Below are 25,939 nucleotides of genomic sequence, written 5' to 3'. Positions count from 1 at the left end.
CGTCCCAGTCACCAAGTGATCCCTTCAGCCCTGGACCCCCTCTTACTGCTGTGTTGGTACCCAGCTATCACCCCAAGCCAAATCCTGGAAGCCATCTGGGAGAACAATGGCTTTATTCAGATGTCGGTGCCTCTGCCCCTCTGGTGTCCCCAACCCCCAAAAGGGGCTGCAAGATGGGCAGGTCACAGCAGGGCGAAGTCCCCTTTGTGCTGTTCCAGCCACTGGTCCAGCGTCAGGGCCTTGGGGTTGAGTCTCAGGGTCAGCTCGATGTCATGGTCGGGTCTCAGGGCATAGAAACGGAACATGTTGGCCAGGTCCCGGGCCCCGGGAAAGCCAAGCTTTTCATAGTCCTCAGGAGTCATCTGGAAGCAGAGAAGCCTGTTGTGGCCGGTGTCCTCCAGTGCCCTGGGAGGTGGCAGGCTGGGGGGGAAGGCCGGATGGGCTGGGGTCTCCCGACTTGCTACACCCAGAACCACTACTGTCTCGGTCGCTGACCCAGGTCCTCAGTACAAGGTCATTTGAAAACTTAGTAGAAGTTAGAAAAGCCGAAAGTTGAGAAACCGCTACTCTCCTGAGCAGCCTGACATTCTAGATCAGTTTAAAGATTGTTCTTAGCCAGAGGCTGTGGCTCATTCCCATAATCCCTGCACTTGGGGAGGCTGAGGCAGGCAAATCACTTGAGGCCAGGAGTTTGAGACCAGCCTGGCCACCATGGTAAAACCCCATCTCTACCAAAAATACAAAAATTAGCCGGGCCTGGTGGTGGATGCGTGTAATCCCCGCTACTTAGGAGGCTGAGACAGGAGAACTGCTTGAACCCAGGAGGTGGAGGTTACAGTGAGCTGAGATCACACCATTGTACTCCAGCCTGGGTGACAGAGTGAGACCCTGTCTCAAAAATGAATAAATAAAAAGACTATTATTTTCAGATCATGAGATGAAAATATCTCAATCTCTTCCAAATCAGAGACCTCCCTGCATCACTTTCTTGCTCAAAAACCAAAGCTTGACCGGACATGGTGGCTCACACCTGTCATCCCAGCACTTGGGGAGGTGGAGGTGGGAGGATCGCTTGAGCCCAGGAGTTCGAGACCAGCCTAGGCAACAAAGCGAGACCCCTTCTCTACAAAAAATTTTCAAAAATTGGCCAGGCCCAGTGGCATGCACCTACAGTCCCAGCTACTTGGGAGGCACAGGTGGTGGGGTTGCTTGAGCCTGGGAGGTTGAGGTTGCAGTGAGCTATGATTACGCCACTGCACTCCAGCCTGGACAAAAGAGTGAGACCGTCTCAAAAACAACACACACAAGACAAACAAACAAAAAACCAAAGCTGTTCCCATCCCCACTGAGCTGAATCTTAACTCCTCAGCTCCCCAAATCTTCCATGACCTGGCTCAGGCCTTTTTCTTTTTTAAAGCAATGTAAGTCATTTAGTGCATATTTTGGAGGTGTTAGGCATAGTACTAAAACAAAGCTTTTGCAGTTTTTTTCATTTAATCCTCACAACAAACCAAAGGGGTGTATACTATTGATACACTCATTTCACAGATGAGAAAACAGGTAGGGGGGGTCAGGAAACGTTCCTGAACTTACACATTGGCAGGTCTCAATGGCTGGAACCAGATCTCAGCCCAGGAGGCTGACCCCCCCTAAACCCTGAACCTTTCTGTGCCACGGCCTCCTCCCATTACTGTACTGGGTCTCGGTAGGGCTCTAAGGGTGACTTTTGTCTTTGTTGTTGTTAAGACTGAGTCTTACTCTGTCGTTCAGACTAGAGTGGCGGTAGGGTGCACATAGCTCACTGCAGCCTCGAACTCCTGGGCTCAAGCAATCCTCCCACCTCAGCCTCCTGAATAGCTGGGACTACAGGCACGTACCATCACACATGGCTAATTTTTATTTTTTCTAGAGAAGGGGTCTCCCTATGGTTCCCAGGCAGGTCTTGAACTCCTAGGCTCAAGTGATCCTCCTGCCTTGGCCTCCTGAATAGCTGGGGCAACAGGTGCTCACCACCACAATTGGGTTATTTTTGTATGTTTTGTAGAGATGGGGTCTCACTATGTTGCCTAGGTTTGTCTTCAACTCCTGAGCTCAAGCAATCCTCCTGCCACAGCCTCCCAAAGTGCTGGGATTACAGGTATGAGCCAACGTGCCCAACTAACTTTTGTCTTTTTTTTTTTTTTTTTCTGAGATGGAGTCTTGCTCTGTCGCACAGGGTGGAATGCCGTGGCGCGATCTCGGCTCACTGCAACCTCCGCTTCCCAGGTTCAAGCAATTCTCCTGCCTCAGCCTCCCTAATGGTTGGGGTTACAGGTGCTTGCAACCATGCCGGCTAATTTTTGTATTTTTAGTAGAGACAGTGTTTCACCATGTTGGCCAGGCTGGTCTCCAGCTCCTGACTTCGTGATCTACCCAGCTGGGCCTCCCACAGTGCTGGGATTACAGGTGTGAGCCACCATACCCAGCTCAACTTTTGTCTTTTGTTTGTTTGTTTGTTTAGTTTGAGACAGAGTCTCGCTCTGTCCCCTAGGCTGGAGTGCAGTGGCACGATCTAGGCTCACTGCAAGCTCCGCCTCCTGGGTTCACACCATTCTCCTGCCTCAGCCTCCCGAGTAGCTGGGACTATAGGCGCCCGCCACCACGCCCGGCTAATTTTTGTATTTTTAGTAGAGACGGGGTTTCACCGTGTTAGTCAGGATGGTCTCGATCTCTTGACCTCGTGATCCGCCTGCCTCGGCCTCCCAAAGTGCTGGGATTACAGGCGTGAGCCACCACGCCCAGCCCAACTTTTGTCTTTTAAGGACTCCAGTGTTTACCAGATTCTTTTTGTTTGTTTGTTTGGAGTCTCGTTCTGTCACCCAGGCTGGAGTGCAATGGCATGATCTCGGCTCACTACAAACTCCGCCTCCTGGGTTCCAGTGATTCTCCTGCCTTAGCCTCCCAAGTAGCTGGGATTACAGGCGCCTACCACCACACCCAGCTAATTTGTTTATTTTTAGTAGAGATGGGGTTTCACCATGTTGGCCAGGCTGGTCTCGAACTCCTGACCTCAGGTGATCCACCTGCCTCAGCTTCCCAAAGTTCTGGATTATAGGCGTGAGCCACTGCACCCGGCCTTCCAGATTCTTTAATGAGTAGGTCTTACTTTCCTAATGGTAATGACAGACATTAGAAAACAGGTACCCAAGAGTCTGTCCAGTAGGCCTCCTGCCCACCCAGCCAGGCCAATATTGGGGGCAGGGGTTGGGCCTCTCTTTCTAGACTCTTTCCCTTCAAATCCCCTCCCACAGAGGAGCCCAGCAGGGCCTGCATTTTCACCCCTCCTCCTGGAAGCTTTTCTCGCTACTTGGCCAAAACATCTAAGCCAGAAATTTCACTCTGTGGCCACTTAGCTCCTAGAACAGCAGAAAATAAACGTTGACAATGAACAAATGAATTTAGATGCATTTCCCAGAGGGGTGGGCAGCCCTGGATACACCCTCCCTATGGGGAGCTAGAAAGCCCTGACACAGCTGCCTGAGTCCGCCGGGGTGGGAGGCCCACCTTGGCATCGTGCACGACTTTGTGGGTGTGCTTGGTGAGCAGGGCAGCGTACTCCTCAGCCGTGTGCCTACAAGTACTCAGCCCGATGTTCTGGCCGATGTATTTTTCTGGCATCTTCAGCAGGCTGAGCACCACGGGACCCAGGTCGGACACAGACATGCCATCCATGGGAACGTCACCTGTGGGCAGGCCTGTGGGGCACAGACATGAGCTGGCACATGTCCCAAGGGCAGACCCGGGCAGGGACAGAGCCCCTCTCCAAAGGGTCCAAGCTGGTTCTTCCCAGCAGTCAGCTGCATACTCCAGCACTCAGGCATAGCTAAGATATGTCTTGCTATTTGTGGTAGCACAGAGGTAGCAGTGGAATTCAGTCAGGAAGCAGGATGGAATCCAGCTACTGCCACCTGGGGCAGGCTGTTGAGGCTCTCTGAGTCTGGGTTGCTGCATTCCCAGAATGGGGCTAAGAACCTGGGCCTGCCCAGCTCTCTTAGCGCTAGGATGATGGACAAGGGACAAAGGAAAAGGACTTTGAAAGCTGCTACAGAGAGTGCGGCTGGAGCCCAGGGTCTCCGCTGATCCTGAGGCACCAGCCTGAAGTACTCTGTCACATCCTAAATTCCTGGAAGCTGGAATGTCCACCTCTGGGTGGATACTCTAAATACCAACTCACTTACCAGAAATCCTGATTAACCAGACACCAAGGGCTGGCCCAGAGCAGCACGTCCATGATAAAAGCTTGATAAATCCTGAATGAATGAATGACTTGCAACTTTCCAGGCTGAGGTTTTATAGATGGGGAGGCTGGCAAGGGTCTGGGTGTGGCCCGTGGAATGCTTGGGTGCCATCCTCTTACCTAGAGACGGGCCAATGCAGCCACCTGTTCAGATCCCCTAGGAGCTCGAGGGCACAGAGCTCAGAGACCGGAGCAAGAGATATCCCTGACTGGAGGTTTTTTTTCTTTTTTTGAGACAGAGTCTTGCTCTGTCGCCTAGGCTGGAGTGTAGTGGCGCCATCTCGGCTCACTGCAAGCTCCGCCTCTCGGGTTCACGCCGTTCTCCTGCCTCAGCCTCCAGAGTAGCTGGGACTACAGGCGCCCGCCACCACGCCTGGCTAATTTTTTGTATTTTTAGTAGAGACAGGCTTTCACCATGTTAGCTAGGATGGTCTCCATCTTCAGACCCTGTGATCCACCCTCCTCAGCCTCCCAAAGTGCTGGGATTACAGGCCTGAGCCATCGCGCCCAGTCTTTTTTTTTGTCACGGGGTCTTGCTCTGTCGCCCAGGCTAGAGTGCAGTGCCACGATCTCAGCTCACTGCAACCTCCGCCTCCTGGGTTCAAGCAATTCTCCTGCCTCAGCTTCCCAAGTAGCTGGGATTATAGGTGTGCACCACCATGCCGGGCTGGCTAATTTTTGTATTTTTAGTAGAGATGGGGTTTCACCATGTTGGCCAGGCTGGTCTCGAACTCCTGACCTCAGGTGATATCCCCACCTCAGCCTCCCAAAGTGCTGGGATTATAGGCATGACCCACCGCGCCTGGTCCTCCTCCTTATCTTTGAAGGAGAACTGACAATCACTAGGTCCTCTCTGTAAAGCCTTCCAATGGACCAAGCGAGCATTGCATCATCACTGTCTCAGTAGATCTTGCCACCCTTGCAAACCTCAGTATAAAGCCCATCTCACAGAACAGGAAGTCGAGGCCCCACAAGCTGACAGGACATGCTCAGTCCTGGGCCCAACGTGAGGGAGCCATGGCTCGGACCTGGTACCACGTGACAGCGGCCCAAGGTCTGCTACACTAACAGCTTTACAAGGTGGAGAGCTCTGCCTCACCGTGTGCGAGGAAGGGCACTCACTCAGCAAGTAGCTCTTTCCATCTGGGGCTTTCTGGGGCAAGAAGTGGGAGAGGAAGTTCTCGAAATAGCAGGGCAGCCGCACACTGGTCATGGGAACGCCGATGTCTCGGAAATATTCCTCCACCTCTCCTTTGCCGTCAAAGTGCGCCGCGGTCAATCTCCCTGCCGTCAGCTTCTTGATGTTCTGTAGGCCGCTATAGACCACATAGTGGAGGCCCAGACGCTTGGCCAGATCAGCGAGCAGCTTCCCCTGGAGGGCAGGGAAAGAGAGATCACAAGGCTCAGAGGAAGGACGTCTGTCCCTGGTCACGGCCCCAGTGTTCTAATCCCAGAGCGGCCACCATCTGCGAGGTTAACAGCCAGACCCCACTTACCCCTGAGGAGGCCCCCTCTCCTGGAATGATGTTCACATATGACAGCACACCCATTAACACAGCCCTGGAAGCCTTCTACCAGCCACCAACTCTGGCCCACCATGTGCAACACAGGAGGGGCGAGGAGGTCGGCTGCAGGGGGACGGCCTACATGGAGGCCCAAAGGATAATGCACGTGTCCCATTTCTGCTGGTGTGAGAACACCCTGCCCACAGAGCTCAGCCATCTTCCTTGGAGAGCCCTGGGAGACTATAGTGACACCACAGCTGCATAGGTTCCAATCAGGCTCTGCCATGTACAAGCTGTGTGACCCTGGACAAGTGATGGCACCATCCTGAGCTCGTTGGTTAAATGCAGATGACAACACTACCTACTGCATGAGGTGATGCAGGGATTCGGACGGTGGCCTCCAAAAAGATACGCCACATCCTCACTCCTGAAAGGTGTGAACGTGACCTTATTCAGAAAAAGGGTCTTGGCAGATGTAATTATGTGAAGGATCTTGAGATGGGAACATCCTGCACTAACTAGATGGGCCCTAAATCCAGTAACCAGGGTACTTATGAGAGACGGGAGAGGAGATGAACTTGGAGAAGGCCATGTGAAGAGGGAAGCAGAGATGGGAGCTTTGTGGCCACAAGCCAAGGAACACCTGGAGCCACAAGAAGCTGGAAACGGTGAAGAAGGATTTCCCTCGAACCCCTTGTTTTGTTTCGTTTTGTTTTGAGATGGAGTCTCACTTTGTCACCCAGGCTGAAGTGCAGTGGCACAATCGTGGCTCACTGCAAGCTCTGCCTCCCAGGTTCACGCCATTCTCCTCTCTTAGCCTCCTGAGTAGCTGGGACTACAGGCGCCCGCTACGACTCCCGGCTAATTTTTTTCTATTTTTAGTAGAGACAGGGTTTAACTGTGTTAGCCAGGATGGTCTCGATCTCCTGACCTCGTGATCTACCTGCCTGGCCTCCCAAATTGCTGGATTACAGGCGTGAGCCACCGCGCCCGGCCTGTTTTTTTTTTGTTTTTTTTTTGTTTTTTTTTGAGACGGAGTCTCACTCTGTCGCCCAGGTTGGAGTGCAGTGGCCGGATCTCAGCTCACTGCAAGCTCCACCTCCCAGGTTTACGCCATTCTCCTGCCTCAGCCTCCTGAGTAGCTGGGACTACAGGCGCCCGCCACCTCGCCCGGCTAGTTTTTTGTATTTTTTAGTAGAGACGGGGTTTCACCGTGTTAGGCAGGATGGTCTCGATCTCCTGACCTCGTGATCTGCCCGTCTCGGCCTTCCAAAGTGCTGGGATTACAGGCTTGAGCCACCGCGCCCGGCCTTGTTTTGTTTTTTTAAGATGGACTCCCGCTCTGTCACCCAGGCTGGAGTGCAGTGGTGCGATCTCTGCTCACTGCAGCCTCCGTTTCCTGGATTCAAGCAATTCTCCTGCCTCACCCTCCTAAGTAGCTGGGACTACAGGCGCCCGCCACCATGCCTGGCTAATTTTTGTAATTTTTATAGAGACAGGGTTTTGCCGTGTTGGCCAGGCTGGTCTTGAACTCCTGACCTTAAGTGATCTGCCCACCTCAGCCTCCCAAAGTGCTGGGATTACAAGCATGAACCACCGCACCCAGCCTCAAAGCCTCTGGAGAGAGGGTGACGTTGCTGACACCTTGATTTTGGACTTCTAGCTTCTAGAATATCAGAGAATCGATTTCTATGATTTTTGTTTTTGTTTTGTTTTTGAGACAGAGTCTACCTCTGTTGCCCAGGCTGGAGTGCAGTGGCACAATCTTGGCTCACTGCAACCTCCACCTCTCGGGTTCAAGCGATCCTCCTGCCTCAGCCTCCTGAGTAGCTGGGATTACAGGCGCCCACCACCACGCCCAGCTAATTTTTGTATTTTTAGTAGAGACGGGGTTTCACTATCTTGGCCAGGCTGGTCTCAAACTCCTTTTTTTTTTTTTTTTTTTTTTTTTTTTTTGAGACGGAGTCTCGCTCTGTCACCCAGGCTGGAGTGCGGTGGCCGGATCTCTGCTCACTGCAAGCTCCGCCTCCCGGGTTTACGCCATTCTCCTGGCTCAGCCTCCCGAGTAGCTGGGACTACAGGCGCCCGCCACCTCGCCCGGCTAGTACTTTTTAGTAGAGACGGGGTTTTTTGTACTTTTTAGTAGAGACGGGGTTTCACCGTGTTAGGCAGGATGGTCTCGATCTCCTGACCTCGTGATCCGCCCGTCTCGGCCTCCCAAAGTGCTGGGATTACAGGCTTGAGCCACCGCGCCCGGCCTCAAACTCCTGACTTCAAGTGATCCGCCCGCCTTGGCCTCCCAAAGTGCTGGGATTACAAGCGTGAGCCACCGCGCTCAGCTGATTTCTATGGTTTTAAGCCACGTGGATTGTGGTCCTTTGTTGTGACAGTACCAGGAAGCCCACACGGAATCATCAGGATTAGAAATAAGATCTGCTGGGCTGGGCGCGGTGACTCACAACTGTAGTCCCAGCACTTTGGGAGGCCGAGGCAAGCAGATCACCTGAGGTCAGGAGTTCGAGACCAGCCTGACCAACATGGAGAAACCCCGTCTCTACTAAAAATACAAAAAAATTAGCCAGGCATGGTGGCACATGCCTGTAATCTCAGCCACTCGGGAGGCTGAGGCAGGACAATCACTTGAACCCGGGAGGCAGAGATTGCGGTGAGCCAAGATTGCGCCATTGCACTCCAGCCTGGGCAAAAAGAGCGAAACTCAGTCTCAAAAAAGAAAGAAAGAAAGAAAAGAAATAAGATCTGCTTAGGGCCGGGCATGTGGTTTACGCCTGTAATGCCAGCACTTTGGGAGGCCAAGGCGAGCAGATCAGATGAGGTCAGGAGTTCAAGACCGGCCTGGCCAACATGGTGAAACCCTGTCTCTACTAAAAATACAAAAATTAGCTGGGCGTGCTGGTGCACACCTGTAATCCAAGCTACTCGGGAGGCTGAGGCAGGAGAATTGCTTGAATCTGGGAGGCAGAGGTTGCCGTGAGCTGAGATTCCACCACTGCACTCCAGCCTGTGTGACGGAACAAGACTCCGTCTTAAAAGATCTGGCCAGTCACAGTGGCTCACGCCTGTAATCCCAGCACTTTGGGAGGCCGAGGCGGGCGGATCACAAGGTCAGGAGATTGAAACCATCCTGGCTAACATGGTGAAACCCCGTTTCTACTAAAAATACAAAAAATTAGCCGGGCATGGTGGCAGGCGCCCGTAGTCCCAGCTACTCGGGAGGCTGAGGCAGGAGAATGGCATGAAACCCAGGAGGCGGAGCTTGCAGTGAGCCAAGATTGCGCTACCACACTCCAGCCTGGGGGACAGAGCGAGACTCCGTCTCAAAAAAAAAAAAAACAAGATCTGTGTTAATCAGAGAAGTTGTCTTTGTACGTTCTATATAATGGGTTTCTAGGTAAGACCATAATTGAAGAAAGGGTTAAGGCTAATAACAAGTTTGGATGGGTACACGTGGACATGAAGGCAACAACAGACACTGGGGACCATGGGAGGGAGGGAGGCAAGGGTTGAAAACCTACCTACTGGGTACTGTGCCCACTACCTGGGTGACAGGTCAGGTCACACCCCAGACCCCAGCATCACTCAATATACCAATGTAACAAACCTGTGCATGTACCCCCGAATCTAAAATAAAAGTGTAAATTCTTTTTTTAAAAAAGCAACTTCTAACATTTTTCATTAAAAAACAAACAGACCAGGTGTGGTTGCTCAGTGAGACTGAGACTGTCTCAAAAAAAAAAAAATCATTGGACGCAACAGCGTCCACCTGCTTCACAGCCTAGAGCAGGCAGAGGTATGAAGGAGAGGGAAAGGCCTGCAGTGGTCAGCCCTCCCTGCAGAGTTGGAGCTCCTCCCAGGCGCTCTGCTCCTAGCCTGGCCCAGCCTCCCTGCAGCTCCTGCTTGCCCTCACCTGCTTGACCTCCTTCTCCTGGCTGCAGCTCTCCCAGTAATTGGTCACAATGAAGGTGGCGTAAGCCCCATTCAGGGCCAGTTCCATGCTGACCTGGTCATCTTGGTCTCCCTTCACTACTTCTGCACCTTGCAGCCTCAGCTCCTTTGCTGCCTTCTTCCCAGGGTTTCGGGTCACCACTCGAACCTTGAATGTTCCATCTTCCAGGAGCGTGCGGGCCACGGAGCCACCCTGGGCACCTATAAAGAGTCAAAAACACCTCCCAGGTCAAACCTGCCTGAAAGTCCCACTGAAGGGCGAAACCCTGAAGGGAGTGCTCCACCACAGCAAGGAACACCCAGGAAACCTTCTCAGCGATGATTCTCATTCAATTATTTTTATTTTATTTTATTTTTTTTTTTTTAAGATGAAGTCTCACTCTATCGCCCAGGCTGAAGTGCAGTGGTACGATCTTGGCTTGGTGAAACCCCACCTCTATCAAAAAATACAAAAATTAGCTGGATGTGGTGGCACATGCCCATACTCCCTGCTACTCAGGAGGCTGAGGCACGAGAATTGCTGGAACCCAGGAGGCGGAGGTTGCAGTGAGCTGAGATTGCACCACGGCACTGCAGCCTGGATGACAGAGTGAGAATCTGTATCAAAAAAAAAAAAAAAAAGGCCAGGCACGGTGGGTCACGCCTGTAATCACAGCACTTTGGGAGGCCAGGGCGGGTGGATAACAAGGTCAGGAGATCGAGACCATCCTGGCTAATACGGTGAAACCCCGTCTCTGCTAAAAATACAAAAACTTAGCCAGGCGTGGTGGCGGGTGCCTGTAGTCACAGCTACTCAAGAGGCTGAGGCAGGAGAATCACTTGAACCCAGGAGGTGGAGCTTGCAGTGAGCCCAGATCACGCCACTGTACTCCAGCCTGGGTGACCTGGGTGACAAAGTGAGACTCTCTCAAAAAAAAAAGGGCCGGCGCAGTGGCTCACACCTGTAATCCCAGCACTTTGAGACCAAGGCGGGTGGATCACCTGAGGTCGGGAGTTTGAGAACACCCTAACCAACATGGAGAAACCACTGTCTCTACTAAAAATACAAAATTAGCCAGGCATGGTGGCACATGCCTGTAATCCCAGCTACTCAAGAGACTGAGGCAGGAGAATTGCTTGAACCCGGGAAGCGCAGAGGTTGCGGTGAGCCAAGATCGTGCCATTGCACTCCAGCCTGGGCAACAAGAGCGAAACTTGGTTTCAAAAAAATAAAGGTAAAAATATTTATGATGTAATAAAGTAAAAAAAGTAGAATACAAAACCATATTCAGGCTGGGTTCAGTGGCTGTAATCCCAGCACTTTGGGAGGCTGAAGTGGGTGGATCACGAGGTCAGGAGTTCAAGACCAGCCTAGCCAAGATGGTGAAACCCCATCTCTACTAAAAATAAAAAAAATTAGGCCGGGCGCAGTGGCTCACGACTGTAATTCCAGCACTTTGGGAGGCCGAGGCGGGAAGATCACGAGGTCTGGAGATCGAACAAGGCGAAACCGTTCTGGTTAACATGGTGAAACCCCATCTCTAGTAAAAATACAAAAACTTAGCCAGCCATGGTGGCAGGTGCCTGTAGTCCCAGCTACTTGGGAGGCTGAGGCAGGAGAATGGCGTGAACCCAGGAAGTGGAGCTTGCAGTGAGCCGAGATTGAGCCACTGCACTCCAGCCTGGGCGACAGAGCAAGACTCCGTCTCAAAAAAAAAAAAATTTGCTGGGCACGTGGCAGGAGCCTGTAATCCCAACTACTCGGGAGGCTGACGCAGGAGAATCGCTTGAACCAGGGTGGCAGAGGCTGCAGTGAGCCGAGATTGGGCCACTGCACTCCAGCCTGGGTGACAGAGTAAGACTCTGTCTCAAAACAAAACAAAAACATATTCAGATCTTGATGGGATTTGAATTCTTCCTGAAGTAGAATATACAGCCATATTCAGATACACAACCATATTAAGATCTGCTCAAAAACGGGACAAAGAAAAATAGTTAAAAGAAAGGAATACAAAAACTTATTCCGATCTCAATGGAGCTTGAGTCACACAGGCATGCGCATCTGTCAGATATACCCTTAAGATTTTGTGCATTGCAGCTGGGCACGGTGGCTCATGCCCATAATCCTGACACTTTGGGAGGCTGAGTCAGGCAGATCTCTTGAGCCCAGGAGTTTGAGACCAGCCTGGGCAATGTGGTGAAACTGGCAACAAGGCGAAACCCTATCTCTACAAAAAAATACAAAAATTAGCTGGGCATGGTGGCATGTGCCTCTAGTCCCAGCTACCAGGGAGGCTGAGGCTGGAGGAAAGCCTCAGCCTGGGAGATTGTTGAGGCTGCAATTAGCCGTGATCACACACACCACTGCACGCCAGCCTGGGTGACAGAGTAAGGCCCTGTCTCCAAAAAAAAAAAAAAATTATTATATATACCTCATAATTTAAAAATCTGTAAACAAATACTGAATTCTAGCTTATGTCATGCATGCCTTAGTATGGAAGGGCAGTGTACACATATCTGCAATTTACACGGAAATGCATCAAAAATAAGGACTGAGGCCAGGCACAGTAGCTCATAACTGTAATCTGAGCACTTTGGGAAGGTAAGGGGGGTGAGTTTTGCTTGAGGCCAGGAGTTTGAGACCAGTCTGGGCAGCAGGGCGAGACCCTGTCTCTACAAAAAATTAAAAAATCAGCTAGCCTGTTAGCGCTCATCTAAAGTTCCAGCTACTCAGGAGACTGAGGCAGGAGGATTGCTTGAGGCTTGGAAGTCAAAGCTGCAGTGAGTGATGACTGAGCCACTGCACTCCAGCCTGGGCAACAGAGCAAGACCCTGACTCAGAAAAAAGTGTACACCAATGTTCATGGCAGCATAATAGCCAAAAAGTGGAAATAAATCAAGTTCCATCCATTGATGAATGGATAAACAGAATGTGGTCTATCCATACAGTGGAATATTAGCTATAAAAATGAGTAAAGCTGTGAGGAGTTCGAGACCAGTCTGACCAACATGGTGAAACCCCGTCTCTACTAAAAAACTATAAAATTAGCTGAGTGTGGTGGTACACGCCTGTAATACCAGCTACTTGGGAGGCTGAGGCAGGAGAATTGCTTAAACCCGGGAGGCAGAGGTTGCAGCGAGCAGCGATCGCGCCATTGCACTCCAGCCTGGACAACAAGAGAGAAACTCTGTCTCAAAAAAAAAAAAAAAAAAAAAAAGAGTAAAGCTGGCCAGGTGCAGTGGCTCACACCTCTAATCCCAGCACTTTAGAAAGCTGAGGTGGGCAGATCACCTGAGGTCAGGAGTTCGAGACCAGTCTGGCCAACATGGTGAAACCCCGTGTCTACTAAAAATACAAAAATTAGCCAGGCATGGTGGCTTACGCCAGTAGTCCCAGTTACTCAGGAGGGTGACACAGGAGAATTGCTTGAACCCGGGTGGCAGAGGTTGCAGTGAGCAGAGATCACGCCACTGTACTGCGGCCTGGGCAACAGAGGGGGACTCTTGTCTCAAAAAAAAAAAAGTAAAGCCCGGACACACACTATAACACGAACAAACCTTGAAAACATGCTAATTGAAAGAAGCCAGACAGAAAAGGCTACATATTATGATTTTATTCATATGAAATGTCCCGAATAGATAAATCCATAGATACCAAAAGTAGATTGGAGCTTTCTAGGGGTTGGTTGGGAGGAGTTAGAATGGGGAGTAACTATTCATGGGTTCATGGAGTTCTTTTTTTTTTTTTTTTTGAGATCAGGTCTCACTCTGTCACCCAGGCTGGAGTGCAGTGGCACAATCAGGTCATTGCAGCCTTGACCTACTGGACTCAGGTGATCCTCCCACCTCAACCTCCCAGGTAGCTATAGGTGCATGTCACCATGGCCGGCTAATTTTTGTATTTTTTTGTAGAGACGAGGTTTTGCCATGTTGCTTAGGCTGGTCTGAAACTCCTCAGCTCAAGCGATCTGCCCACTTGGTCCAACTAAAGTGCTGGGATTACAGGGTTGAGTCACTGCACCTGGGTCAGAGTTTCTTTTTGCAGTGATGGGAATTTTCTAAAATTGATTGTGGCGATGGTTGTACAATTCTGTGAATACACTAGAAACCAGTGAGTTGCACACTTTAAACAGGTGGATTGTATAGTATGAGAATTATATCTCAATAAAGCTGTTATAGATATTAAATATGTGTAAATAAAAAAATAGGAGTGAAATAATATGCTATCATTTTTTAAAATGATAATGTGTTATCTACTCTGGCAGGATATTCAAGAAACTTGGTAACAGCGATAGATGAGGTAGAAGAGGAGGCTAGAAAGAAGATTTAATTTTGGTATCATGTTCAAGTACTCCTATTCAAGTAAGTTAAGTAACTTGTTTTTTTTAATTTGGAAAGCAGGTCGGGCATGGTGGCTCACGCCTGTAATACCAGCACTTCGGGAGGCCGAGGCGGGTCGATCGCCTGAGGTCAGGAGTTTGAGACCAGCCTGACCAATACGATGAAACCCGGACTCTACTAAAAATACAAAAATTAGCCGGGCATGGTGGCATGCGCGTAATCCCAGCTACTTGGGAGGCTGAGACAGGGGAATAGCTTGAACCCGGGAGGCAGAGGTTGCAGTGAGCTGAGATAGTGCCACTGCACTCCAGCCTGGGTGACAGAGCAAAACTCCGTCTAAAAAAAAAAAAAAAAATGGAAAGCAATTCTGGCCTCGTTCCTGCGATCACAGCCCCAACTCGGGTCGGGGGTCCCAGTGACCTTACCCCTCCCTGCAGACCCCAGGACGGGCGGTCTTCAGGGCTGGGCGCCCTGGTTCTGCAGGGGCCCCAGTCTGGGGTTTCGCTCACCTGTGCCTCCGAAAACCACCACCAGTTTCTTGTCCGCCATGAGGACGAGAAGGGGACGAATGCGGTCCAGAGAGATCTGGGGGTAGTGGGAGGCGTGGAATTGGGGGTGGGGCCCGGGTTCCCGCCAGGAGCGACAAGGGACCCCCCATTGTCTGCGCACCGAGTATGTGTGGAGGCGGGCAGCTGGGCCCGGAGCGGCAAGACGCCTGTCCCGAGATATCGGGGTCCTGCGACCCTCCTCGTCCCCCTTGGGCCCGATCCCCTCCCCTCCTCCGTCCCGCCTCCCCCGCCCGAGTCTGGTCACCCGCCCCCTGGCCCGGGTTCCACCGGCTGGAGTGACCTCCTTGCCGCGGCCTGGCCGGAACAAGTTCCAGGAGCCCGGGACCCCGATTCTGCGGCCAAGTCCACTGCAGAGGCGGGAATGGAGCTGCCCGCGAGGCGCCGACCCCTCCTCGCAGCTCCGGCCCCACCTGGCAGAGCGCCGCTGCCGGGAGCACAGCGTAGGAGGACCCCCGGCTGTAGCGGCCAATCCGGAAGTGTCGGCAGAAACTCCTCCTCCGGCGCTGTTGGCTCCTCCTTGCTCCTGCGGGACTTTGCGTCCTTTCCGGGTTTGCCCGCCCCAGGCACGTGCGCAGTGAATTTGTGTAAATCCGGTTAGACCGAAATGAGCGAGGTGAAGAGCCGCTTAACCGAATGCTGCGGGTGACCACTGGGAGGAGGAGAAAAATTACCTCTTTATCTTGCATGAACATCTGAATTTTCAGGTATTTGGCGTCAGGCAAAGATAGTTAAAGCAATGTCCACGACTCTTACCCCTTGAGGCCTTGTCCGCTGGATATTTGCTTTGCCTAACTCACTTTAAAAATTTTATTATTTTATTTTATTTTTTTGAGACAGGGTCTCCCTCTGTCGTCCAGGCTGGAGTGCAGTGGTGCGATCTCGGCTCACTGCAACCTCCGCCCCCCGGTGCAAGAGATTCTCCTGCCTGAGCCTCCCGAGTAGCTGGGATTACAGGCACCCACCACCGAGCCCAGCTAGTTTTTGTATTTTTAGTAGAGACAGGGTTTCACTTTCTTGGCCAGGCTGGTCTTGAACTCCTGACCTCGTGATCCACCCACCTCGGCCTCCCAAATTGCTGGGATTACAGGCGTGAGCCACCTCAGCCGGCCTTTTCTTTTTAAGACAGAGTCTGGTTCTGTCGCCTAGGCTGGAGTGCAGTGGTGGCACAATGTTGGCTCAGTGCAACCTCCGCCTCCTGGGTTCAAGCGATTCTCCTGTCTCAGTTTCCTGAGTAGCTGGGATTACGGGCATGTGCCACTAAGGGAGGAGACCACCCCTCATATTGTCTTATGCCCAATTTCCACCTCCAAAGAAAGAAGTTAAAAACTAAAAGGCAGAAATGGAATCCACAGGCAGATAGCCCAGCACCACGCCCTGGGCCTGGTAGTTAAAAATCAAGCCCTGACCTAACTGCTTGTGTTATCTGTAGATTTCAGACATTGTATGGAAAAGCATCGTGAAAATCCCTGTCCTGTTCCTTTCTGTTCTGATTACCAGTGCATGCAGCCCCCAGTCATGTACCCCCTGCTTGCTCAATCGGACCGACCCCCTTAGAGTTGTAAACCCTTAAAAGGGACAGGAATTGCTTAAAAGGGAGCTTGATTTTTGGAGACGTGAGTCCACTGATGCTCCCTGCTGAATAAAGCCCTTTCCTTCTACAATTCAGTGTCTGAGGGGTTCTTGTCTGCGGCTCACCCTGCTACACCACCATGCCCAGCTAATTTTTGTATTTCTAGTCGAGAGGGGGGTTTCACCATGTTGGCCAGGCTGTTCTTGAACTCCTGGCCTCAAACGATTCACCGGCCTCAGCCTCCCAAAGTGCTGGGAGTACAGGTGGGAGCCACCATGCCCAGCTTCTAACTCACTTTTGAAGTTGCTACTACTTGCACTGATTTCGGGTTTTTTCGTTTTGTTTTGGTTTTTGTTTTCAAGGTGGAGTCTTGCTCTGTCGCCCAGGCTGGAGTGCAGTGGTGGTGTGATCTTGGCTCACTGCAGCTTCCGCCTCCTGGGTTCAAGCTATTCTCCTGCCTCAGTTTCCTGAGTAGCTGGGGTTACAGGCAGGAGCCACCATGCCTGGCTAAATTTTTTTGTATTTTTGGTAGAGACGGAGTTTCGACATGCTGGCCAGTCTGGTCTCAAACTCCTGACCTCAAGTGATCTTCCCACCTCAGGCTCCCAAAGTGCTGGGATTACAGGCAGGAGCCACCATGCCCGGCCCACGACTTCAGTAATTTATTTGTGTTCAATAAAACTAAAAAATGACTCGGCATGGTGCGGCAGCCTGTAATTCCAGTGATTTGGGAGGCTGAGGCAGGAGGATCACTTGAGGCCAGGAGGTCAAGGCTGCAGTGAGCCAAGATCGTGTCACTGCACTCCAGTCTGGATGACAAAGCAAGACCCCATCTGTTAAAAGGGGGAATCGCCCCAGCGCAGTCGCTCACGCCTGTAATCCCAGCATTTTGGGAGGCCGAGGCGGGTGGATCATGAGGTCAGGAGATCGAGACCATCCTGGCTAACACGGTGAAACCCCATCTCTACTAAAAATACAAACAATTAGCCAAGCATGGTGGCGGGTGCCTGTAGTCTCAGCTACTTGGGAGGTTCAAGGAGAATCACTTGAACCCGGGAGGCAGAGGTTGCAGTTAGCCGAGATCATGCCACTGCACACCCTGGGCAACAGAGCGGGACTCCATCTCAAAAAAAAAAAAAGTCGGTGGGCGGGGGTGATCAGAATGAATATATTTAAGCCTCCCTCACATGGTTAACAAGAATTCTGGAGAGACACTCAGTTAAAATTAAGCACTAATCAGGCTGTGCACTTTTACTCACTTCCTTGTAATTGAAAGTCACTGAGAACTGACTTTTTGCCTCCCCATTGTTCCTATAGTTAGGATCTGTGACACTAGAATCATAAGCTCTTATTTAAGAATTGCTTAAGATATGACAAAAGCAGAAAGTGCATGATAAAAAAACAGATTGATTAAAAAATAAAAATAAAATAACTTAAAAAAAAAAGAATTGCTTAAGATATTTTTCAGATTCCAAATTCCAGGAAAAAAGGTGATGTCAACCAGTCTGAAGACCTCTGTGGAGTCAGCATGAGACTATAGTTCCTTCATCTCCCTGTCCTATGGCTTCCTTCTGCACTCTTCAACAAATCAACAGTCTCCACACTTTGGCCCACTTCAAAATCCTTAAAAACCCTAGCCCCAAATTCCTGGGCAAGACAGATTGAGGTTTCCTCCCATCTCCTCATTGGGTGGCCCTAAGATTTATTTTTTAAGAGACAGGGTCTCATTCTGTTGCCCAGGCTGGAGTGCAGTGGTGTGGTTATAGCTCATTGCAGCCTCAAATTTCAGGGTTCAAGCGATCCTCCCACCTCAGCCTCCCCAGTAGCTGGGAATAAAGGTACACAACACTATGCCCAGCTATTTTTTTTTTTTATTTTTTGTAGAAATGAGTTCTATTAAGGGAGGAGACCACCCCTCATATTGTCTTATGCCCAATTTCTGCCTCCAAAGAAAGAAGAAGTAAAAACTAAAATGCAGAAATGAAATCCACAGGCAGACAGCCTGGCGCCGCACCCTGGGCCTGGTAGTTAAAGATCCACCCCTGACCTAATTGGTTCTGTTATCTATAGATTACAGACATTGTATAGAAATGCACTGAAAATCCGGCCGGGCACGGTGGTTCAAGCCTGTAATCCCAGCACTCTGGGAGGCCGAGGCGGGCGGATCACGAGGTCAGGAGATCGAGACCATCCTGGCTAACACGGTGAAACCCCGTCTCTACTAAAAAAAATACAAAAAACTATAGGCCGGGCGCGGTGGCTCAAGCCTGTAATCCCAGCACTTTGGGAGGCCGAGGCGGGCGGATCACAAGGTCAGGAGATCGAGACCACAGTGAAACCCCGTCTCTACTAAAAATACAAAAAATTAGCCGGGCGCGGTGGCGGGCGCCTGTAGTCCCAGCTATTCGGGAGGCTGAGGCAGGAGAATGGCGTAAACCCGGGAGGCGCAGCTTGCAGTGAGCTGAGATCCGGCCACTGCACTCCAGCCCGGGCGACAGAGCGAGACTCAGTCTCAAAAAAAAAAAAAAAAAAAAAAAAAAAAAAAAAGAAATGCACTGAAAATCCCTATCTTGTTTTGTCCCGATCTAATTACCGGTGCCTGCAGCCCCCAGTCACGTACCCCCTGCTTGCTCAATCAGTCACGACCCTCTCACGTGTACCCCCTTAGAGTTGTGAGCCCTTAAAAGGGACAGGAATTGCTCACTTGGGGGGGGGGGGGGGGCTCGACTCTTGAGACAGAAATCTTGCCGATGCCTCCGGCCGAATAAACCCCTTCCTTCTGCAACTCGGTGTCTGAGGAGTTCTGTCTGCTGCTCGTCCTGCTACACTATGTTGTCCAGCCTGATCTTGAACTCCTGGCCTTAAGTGATCCTCCTCCCTTGGCCTCCCAAACGTGCTGGGATTACAGGTATGAGCCACTGCACCTCGTTGGCCCTACCATTCAGCCTCTCTCTGCTGCAGCCCTGTGTCTTGGTGTATTGACTTGCTGTGCACATCTGGCAATAGACTATTACAGTTATATCTGTCAGGCCTCTGAGCCCAAGCCAACCATCGCATCCCCTGTGACTTGCACGTATACGCCTAGATGGCCTGAAGTAACTGAAGAATTACAGAAGAAGTGAAAATGCCCTGCCCCGCCTTAACTGATGACATTCCACCACAAAAGAAGTGAAAATGGCCGGTCCCTGCCTGGAGCGATGACATTATCTTGTGCCTGGCTCATCCTGGCTCAAAAACCTCCCCCACTGAGCACCTTGTGACTCCCACTCCTGCCCGCCACAGAACAACCCCCCTTTGACTGTAATTTTCCTTTACCTACCCAAATCCTATAAAACGGCCCCACCCTCATCTCCCCTCCCTGACTCTCTTTTCGGGCCCAGCCCACCTGCACCCAGGTGATTAAAAAGCTTTATTGCTCACACAAAGCCTGTTTGGTGGTCTCTTCACATGGACACGGATGACAATATTATTTTCACCAAAATTTATTATGAAAATGTGTAAACTGGTCGGGCGCGGTGGCTCAAGCCTGTAATCCCAGCACTTTGGGAGGCCGAGACGGGCAGATCACGAGGTCAGGAGATAGAGACCATCCTGGCTAACACGGTGAAACCCTCTCTCTACTAAAAAATACAAAAAACTAGCCGGGCGAAGTGGCGGGCGCCTGTAGTCCCAGCTACTCGGGAGGCTGAGGCAGGAGAATGGCGTAAACCCGGGAGGCGGAGCTTGCAGTGAGCTGAGATCCAGTCACTGCACTCCAGCCTGGGCGACAGAGCGAGACTCCGTCTCAAAAAAAAAAAAAAAAAAAAAAAAAAAAGAAAGAAAATGTGTAAACATACAGAAAAGTTGAAAGAGCTGAATGGTGAACTCCCATATACTTACCACCTAGATATATTTATCCATCTATCCACTCATCAACTATCTTACTTTTTAAATGCATTTAAAGTGAGTTGCAGACACCAGTGCCCTTCACCCTTAAACACTTCAGTGTGGACATTAATTCGAGTTTGAGAAAATAATTTTTTTTTTTTTGAGATGGAGTTTCGCTGTTGTTGCCCAGGCTGGAACCTGGGTCTGCCTCAGCCTGCCGAGTAGCTGGGATTACAGGTGCCCACCACCACGCCCGTTTAATTTTTTGTATTTTTTTTTAGTAGAGATGGGGTTTCACCATGTTGGCCAGGCTGGTCTTGAACTGACCTCAGGTGAATTACCTGCCTCAGCCTCCCAAACAGCTGGGATTACAGGCGTGAGTCACCGCACCTGGCCAAGAAAATAAATTTTTATCTGAGGAATGTGAGTCCTTTTAAAATACAAGGCCCAGAGAGACGTTAAAATGAGACAGCAGGCGGGTGACCTGGCTCACATTTGTAATCTCAGCACTTCGGGAGGTCCAAGTGGGAGGATTGCTTCCAGGCATTCCACACCAGTCTGGACAACATAGGAAGACCCCATTGTCTTTGAAAACAAACAAAAAAAACCACTGGGAGGCCAATGGGAGTGGATCACTTGCGATCAGGAGTTTGAGACCAGCCTGGCCAATATGGTGAACTGTCTCTACTAAAAATACAAAAATTTGGCCAGGAACGGTGGCTCACGCCTGTAATCCCAGCACTTTGGGAGGCCAAGACGGGCGAATCGCTAGGTCAGGAGATCGAGACCACCCTGGCTAACACTGTGAAACCCCGTCTCAGGCCGGCGCGGTGGCTCAAGCCTGTAATCCCAGCACTTTGGGAGGCCGAGACGGGCGGATCATGAGGTCAGGAGATCGAGACCATCCTGGCTAACCCGGTGAAACCCCGTCTCTACTAAAAAATACAAAAAACTAGCCGGGCGAGGCGGCGGGCGCCTGTAGTCCCAGCTACTCGGGAGGCTGAGGCAGGAGAATGGCGTAAACCCAGGAGGCGGAGCTTGCAGTGAGCTGAGATCCGGCCACTGCACTCCCGCCTGGGCGACAGAGTGAGACTCCGTCTCAAAAAAAAAAAAAAAAAAAAAAAAGAAACCCCATCTCTACTAAAAATACAAAAAGTTAGCTGGGCACGGTGGCGGGCACCTGTAGTCCCAGCTACACGGGAGGCTGAGGCAGAATGGCATCAACCCGGGGGACGGAGCTTGCAGTGAGTGGAGATCGCACCACTGCACTCCAGCCTGGGCGACAGAGCGAGACTCGGTCTCAAAAAAAAATAAAAAAATAAAAAAAAACAAAAATTGGGCTGGGCTCCATGGCTCACGCCTGTGATCCCAGCACTTTGGGAGGCCAAGGCGGGCGGATCACAAGGTCAGGAGTTCAAGACCAGCCTGGCCAACATAGTGAAACCCCGTCTCTACTAAAAAAAATACAAAAAATTAGCCGGGCGTGGTGGCAGGCGCCTGTAATCCCAGCTACTCAGGAGGCTGAGGCAGGAGAATTGCTTGCACCGGGGAGGAGGCTGCAGTAAGCCAAGATTGCGCCATTGCACTCCAGCCTGGGCGACAGCCTGAGACTCCATCTCATAAAAAAAAAAAAAAAAAATACAGCAGTCAGCCATTGCGTCCTATCTGAGCTATGTATTCATATTCATATCTCTGGTGACTTTTTTTTTTGGAAGAGACATGTCCTCACTCTGTTGCCCAGGCTGGAGTAAGGTGGCACCATCACAGCTCATTGCAGCCTAGGAACTTCTAGGCTCAAGCAGTCCTCCCACCTCAGCCTCCCAAGTGGCTGGGACTATAGGCACACACCACCACCTCGGACTGATGTTTACATTTTTTTGTAGAGACGGGGTCTTCCTATGTTGCCCAGGCTGGTCTTGTACTCCTGCACTCGAGCAATCCTCTTGCCTCTGCCTACCACAGTGCTGGGATTACAAAAAGTAAAAAATTCCCTGGCGTGGTGGTGCATGCCTTCAGTCCAAGTTACTTGGAAGGCTGAGGCAGGAGGATGGCTTGAGCACAGGAGTTCCTGGCTGCAGAGAACTCTGATTGCACAATTACACTCCAGCTTGGGCAACACAACCAGACCCTGTCTCAAAAAAAAAAAAAAAAAAGTCCAGACATGGTGGTTCACGCCTGTAATCCCAGCACTTTGGGAGGCCAAGGCGGGTGGATCACCTGAGTTCAGGAGTTCAAGACCAGCCTGGCCAACATGGTGAAACCCGGTCTCTACTAAAAATACAAAAATTAGCCGGGCGTGGTGGCACGCGCCTGTAATCCCAGCTATTCGGGAGGTTGAGGAGGAGAATCGCTTGAACCCGGGGGAAAGGGGTTGCAATGAGCCGAGATCACGCCATTGCACTCCAGCCTGGGTGACAAGAACAAAACTCCATCTCAAAAAAAAAAAAAAAAATCATTCTGTCATTCTGGCTGCTGTTAGAAGAATGCCCATAATGCAACAGGGAGATCAGATACAAGACTGGTAACCGATGTGTCGGAGTTGAGACTCAGTTTCGCAGATTGCATTGGCAAGTGAGCAAGTGGGTGGTGCCACGATTGACAACCCTATTTCTTACATCACTGAGTGGATGTAAAAGGATTAAACCACACTGGGGAAGAAAAGTGCTCAGCCCTGAGGCACCCTCACACACCTCGGCTCTTGTGAACACTAGCGTTCCTGCCGAAGCACCCCTACTTACCCTGCTGAGCAGAGCCTGAGCCTGCAGCCTTCAGACACCTGGAGAAAGCCACATGCTCCGCCTCCCGCCCCCCGCAAGGGCGTGTCAGCTACAAGGGGCGTGTCCTCCCTAGGCCCCGCCCCGCGCTGCGTGCCGACGTTGCACCGGCCTTCGCGCCAGTCCGCTGGGCTGCGGGGACTGCGGCGCCTGAGGGAGTCGCTGACGGGCAAGCTGAGTGGAGGCTGGCGGACGGGCCACAGCGACCTGCGGCAGGTGAGCTGTCTGCGCCCTCCCGGGGCCTTCCTTCCGCCCGGCTCCTCGGACTGCGCCGCGTCCTTCGCGGGCACTGCCTCGGTGCAGGCCTTCGTACCTGGGCTCAGCCAGGCCACAGCCCTCTGCGTCCCCGGCGCGGGTCTGAGGGGAGACCGGGCAGGCCGGAAGCTGAGTGAGGCCGGGCAGAAGGACGAGGACGAGCGTGGAGGGGCTGTCAGGGGAGGGCGAAACCCCGGACGCCGCACTCTAAAATCGTCTCCCCGGGGGCGCGGGGAGGCCTGAGCGGCTTGCTTTGGCGTCCCCGTTGGGCCCACCGCCTCCCAGCGTCACGGCCGTGCTGGGCGAGGTGACCCCCGGGGTCGTAGCTGGGGACGTCGGCGGTGCTGACAGGGGATGCCGGCAGAGATTGGAGCCCGGCTTAGCGGCTTCCCGGGCTGTTGGCACTGGCCGGGTCTCTGCCCTTCCTCCAGTGCCCTTATCTCTATAGGAAATGCCCCTTGAGTGGGTGTCGTGACTTCACGAGTGAACCCTGGTACAGCTTGGAGCAGAGTCGGACTGGGAGGGATCAAGTGTGGGGGTAGCCGGTTAGTCCGGACATGGGTTTACCTGTCACCTTCTGAGCGCAGTGCTCTGGGTGCATTAATTACCCTGCAGAAGCTGCCAGGACCTCCTTGCAGTCTTTGCACGAGGCCTGCCTGTGTCATGCCATTTAAATCGCGTCTGGGCCGGGGCGGTGGCTCACGCCTGTAATTCCAGCACTTTGGGAGGCCGGGCCTGGCGGATTGCTTGAGGTCAGGAGTCCGAGATCAGACTGGTCAACATGGTGAAACTCCGTCCCTACTAAAAATACAAAAATTAGCCTGAGGTGTTGGGGCATGCCTGTAATCCCAGCTACTCGGGAGGCTGAGGCAGGAATCCCTTGAACCTGGGAGGCAGAGCCTGGGCGACAGAGCGAGACTCCATCTCAAAAAAAGAAAAAAAAGCACTGCATAATACTTTCCACTGGAGGAAGCCCTCTCCTCTCAGCCCCTTGCAAAGCCTTGCGAGCTGATCATTTTTCCACGTGTAAAACGAGGTCAGTGTTAAGACTCAGCTTAGGCTGGGCAGGGTGGCTCACGCCTGTAATCCCAGCACTTTGGGAGGCCGATGTAGGCGGATCACCTGAGGTCAGGACTTAGAGACCAGCCTGGTCAACATGATGAAACCCCGTCTCTACTAAAAATACAAAGAATTAAATGGGCAGGGTGGCGCGTGCCTGTAATCCCAGCTACTGGGGAGGTTGATTTTGAAGGATCACTTGAGCCCAGGAAGTGGAGGTTGCAGTGAGCTGAGATCGCATCACTGCACTCCAGCTTGGGTGACAGAGTGAGACCCTGTCTCAAAAAAGAAAAAATAAATATCACAAGACAAAATTTGTGCTTACCAGGAGTTCACAGTTAAATAAGACATATAAAAGCTTACTTGGTAAAATTAGAAAAAGTTATCAGAGACAACATTTAGGTTTAAACACTGGTGAGGGTGTGGGAATTTGTAGAGCCTTGGAAACACACACACTCATTGAATGACCTCATCTAAATGGGGATGTGAAGAGGGAAATCCTGTGATTCCTCCATTGTCTGACTTGATTTCCTTTTTTCCTTTGCTGTGGCAACATGTTGAAATGCTGTGAGTCACCAAAAGGGGGAACATGAGCAACTCTAGAAATGCCAGTGCCAATGAGTTACAGACAATAAAGCATTGACTGCCTTTAGGTCACCCCTCATCAAATCTGTTGAAAACTTGTAAAATTGGACAGCTAGAGCTACCTTGATTTTTTGGTTTCCTTTTAACAGCTGACTCTCTTCACAGGACATTTGGGCTCTACATCAGGATTGCACCCAAAACTGGAATATCACTCCTCCAGGAGGGCGATATACTTTGAAAATTAGAATTGTGGGTCCAGCGCAGTGGCTCACGCCTGTAATCCCAGCACTTTGGGAGGCCGAGGTGGGTGGATCACCTGAGGTCAGGAGATAGAGGCCAGCCTGACCAACGTGGAGAAATCCTGTCTCTACTAAAAAAAAAAAAAAAAAAATTAGCTGGGCATGGTGGCACGTGCCTATAATCTGAGCTACTTGAGAGGCTGAGGCAGGAGAATCACTTGAACCTGTGAGGCGGAGGTTGCGGTGAGCTGAGATCCGGCCACTGCACTCCAGCCTGGGCGACAGAGTGAGACTCTGTCTCAAAAAAAAAAAAAAAAAAAAAAAATTAGAATTGTGTATTTCAGTGTAAAATTTGAAATTCAGCTTCTAAGTCCTTGGAGAGAAAACAGATTAAAAACTTGACCTAGACTGGGTGCGGTGGCTCACGCCTGTAATCCCAGCACTTTGGGAGACCGAGGCGGGTGGATCACCTGAAGTCAGGAGTTCGAGACCAGCCTGGCTAACATGTTGAAACCCCGTCTCTACTAAAAATACAAAAATTAGCCTTGCAATTTCGAGACCAGCCTGGCTAACATGGTGAAACCCTGTCTCTACTAAAAATACGAAAATTAGCCTTGCAAAAAGTAGCCTGTAATCCCAGCTACTCGGGAGACTGAGGAAGGAAAATTGCTTGCAGCCAGGAGGCAGAGGTTGCAGTGAGCTGAGATCGTGCCATTGCACTCCAGCCTGGGCGACGAGCGAAACTTCGTCTCAAAGAAAAAAAAAAATTATATTAGCGTGAACAATAAGTGGGATGCTAGCACATGCTTATAATCTCAGCCACCTGGGAGGCTGAGGCAGGAAGTTAATACTTAGTGAGTCTAAGTTTTTGGTGTCTTTGGATGCTGCTTGTTGATCTAAGGGGTTTCCAAACTTTTCTTTTTTGGTAAAATTGGGATTATGACTGGGAACCTGTTT

General features: G+C 51.2%; 2 protein-coding genes across 12 annotated transcripts in view; one reads left to right on the top strand and one right to left on the bottom strand.

Annotated features, from left to right (window-relative positions):
* Window positions 1–25,939, top strand: part of LOC126944620 (heme oxygenase 2) — a 158,782-nt gene that overhangs the window by 99,534 nt on the left and 33,309 nt on the right. Inside the window, exon 2 of one of the 4 annotated variants that reach the window (XR_007722134.1) lies at window positions 22,974–23,060. The gene's annotated coding sequence lies outside the window, so the exon portion shown is untranslated. Of the gene's footprint in view, window positions 1–22,954; window positions 23,061–25,939 lie in introns of those variants that run through there. The other 3 variants (XM_050774291.1, XM_050774292.1, XM_050774293.1) reach the window with 3 other exon arrangements.
* NMRAL1 (NmrA like redox sensor 1) lies at window positions 97–22,873 on the bottom strand. Of its 8 annotated transcripts, none has more exons than XM_050774387.1 (6): window positions 22,809–22,873; window positions 14,574–15,282; window positions 9,707–9,945; window positions 5,399–5,648; window positions 3,544–3,734; window positions 97–362 (listed from the first exon to the last, which is right to left on the bottom strand). In XM_050774387.1, exons 2-6 carry the CDS (start codon window positions 14,611–14,613, stop codon window positions 183–185), a joined length of 900 nt encoding a protein of 299 aa, XP_050630344.1. In that variant the 5' UTR covers window positions 14,614–15,282; window positions 22,809–22,873; the 3' UTR covers window positions 97–182. The 8 variants fall into 8 exon arrangements, with proteins under 8 accessions (XP_050630344.1, XP_050630341.1, XP_050630345.1 ...); XM_050774384.1 differs by lacking the exon at window positions 22,809–22,873 and having other exon boundaries at window positions 14,574–14,649; window positions 15,044–15,380; XM_050774388.1 differs by lacking the exon at window positions 22,809–22,873 and having other exon boundaries at window positions 14,574–14,649; window positions 14,914–15,127.

Source organism: Macaca thibetana, chromosome 20, assembly GCF_024542745.1.
Source record: "Macaca thibetana thibetana isolate TM-01 chromosome 20, ASM2454274v1, whole genome shotgun sequence".
In the NCBI taxonomy this organism is placed as follows: domain Eukaryota; kingdom Metazoa; phylum Chordata; class Mammalia; order Primates; family Cercopithecidae; genus Macaca; species Macaca thibetana.
This window is presented reverse-complemented; position numbering and strand designations above follow the sequence as displayed.

Excerpts from the sequence above, each read along its gene's own strand:
- NMRAL1 (XM_050774383.1), bottom strand. The coding sequence starts at position 15,325 with ATGTTCATGCAAGATAAAGAGGTAATTTTTCTCCTCCTCCCAGTGGTC. Across the intron at positions 9,946-14,913 it reads GGCCAGGCCGCGGCAAGGAG|GTGCCCAGGGTGGCTCCGTG; the intron begins GTCACTCCAGCC and ends GACTCTTTATAG. Across the intron at positions 363-3,543 it reads AAGTCGTGCACGATGCCAAG|ATGACTCCTGAGGACTATGA; the intron begins GTGGGCCTCCCA and ends CTCTGCTTCCAG.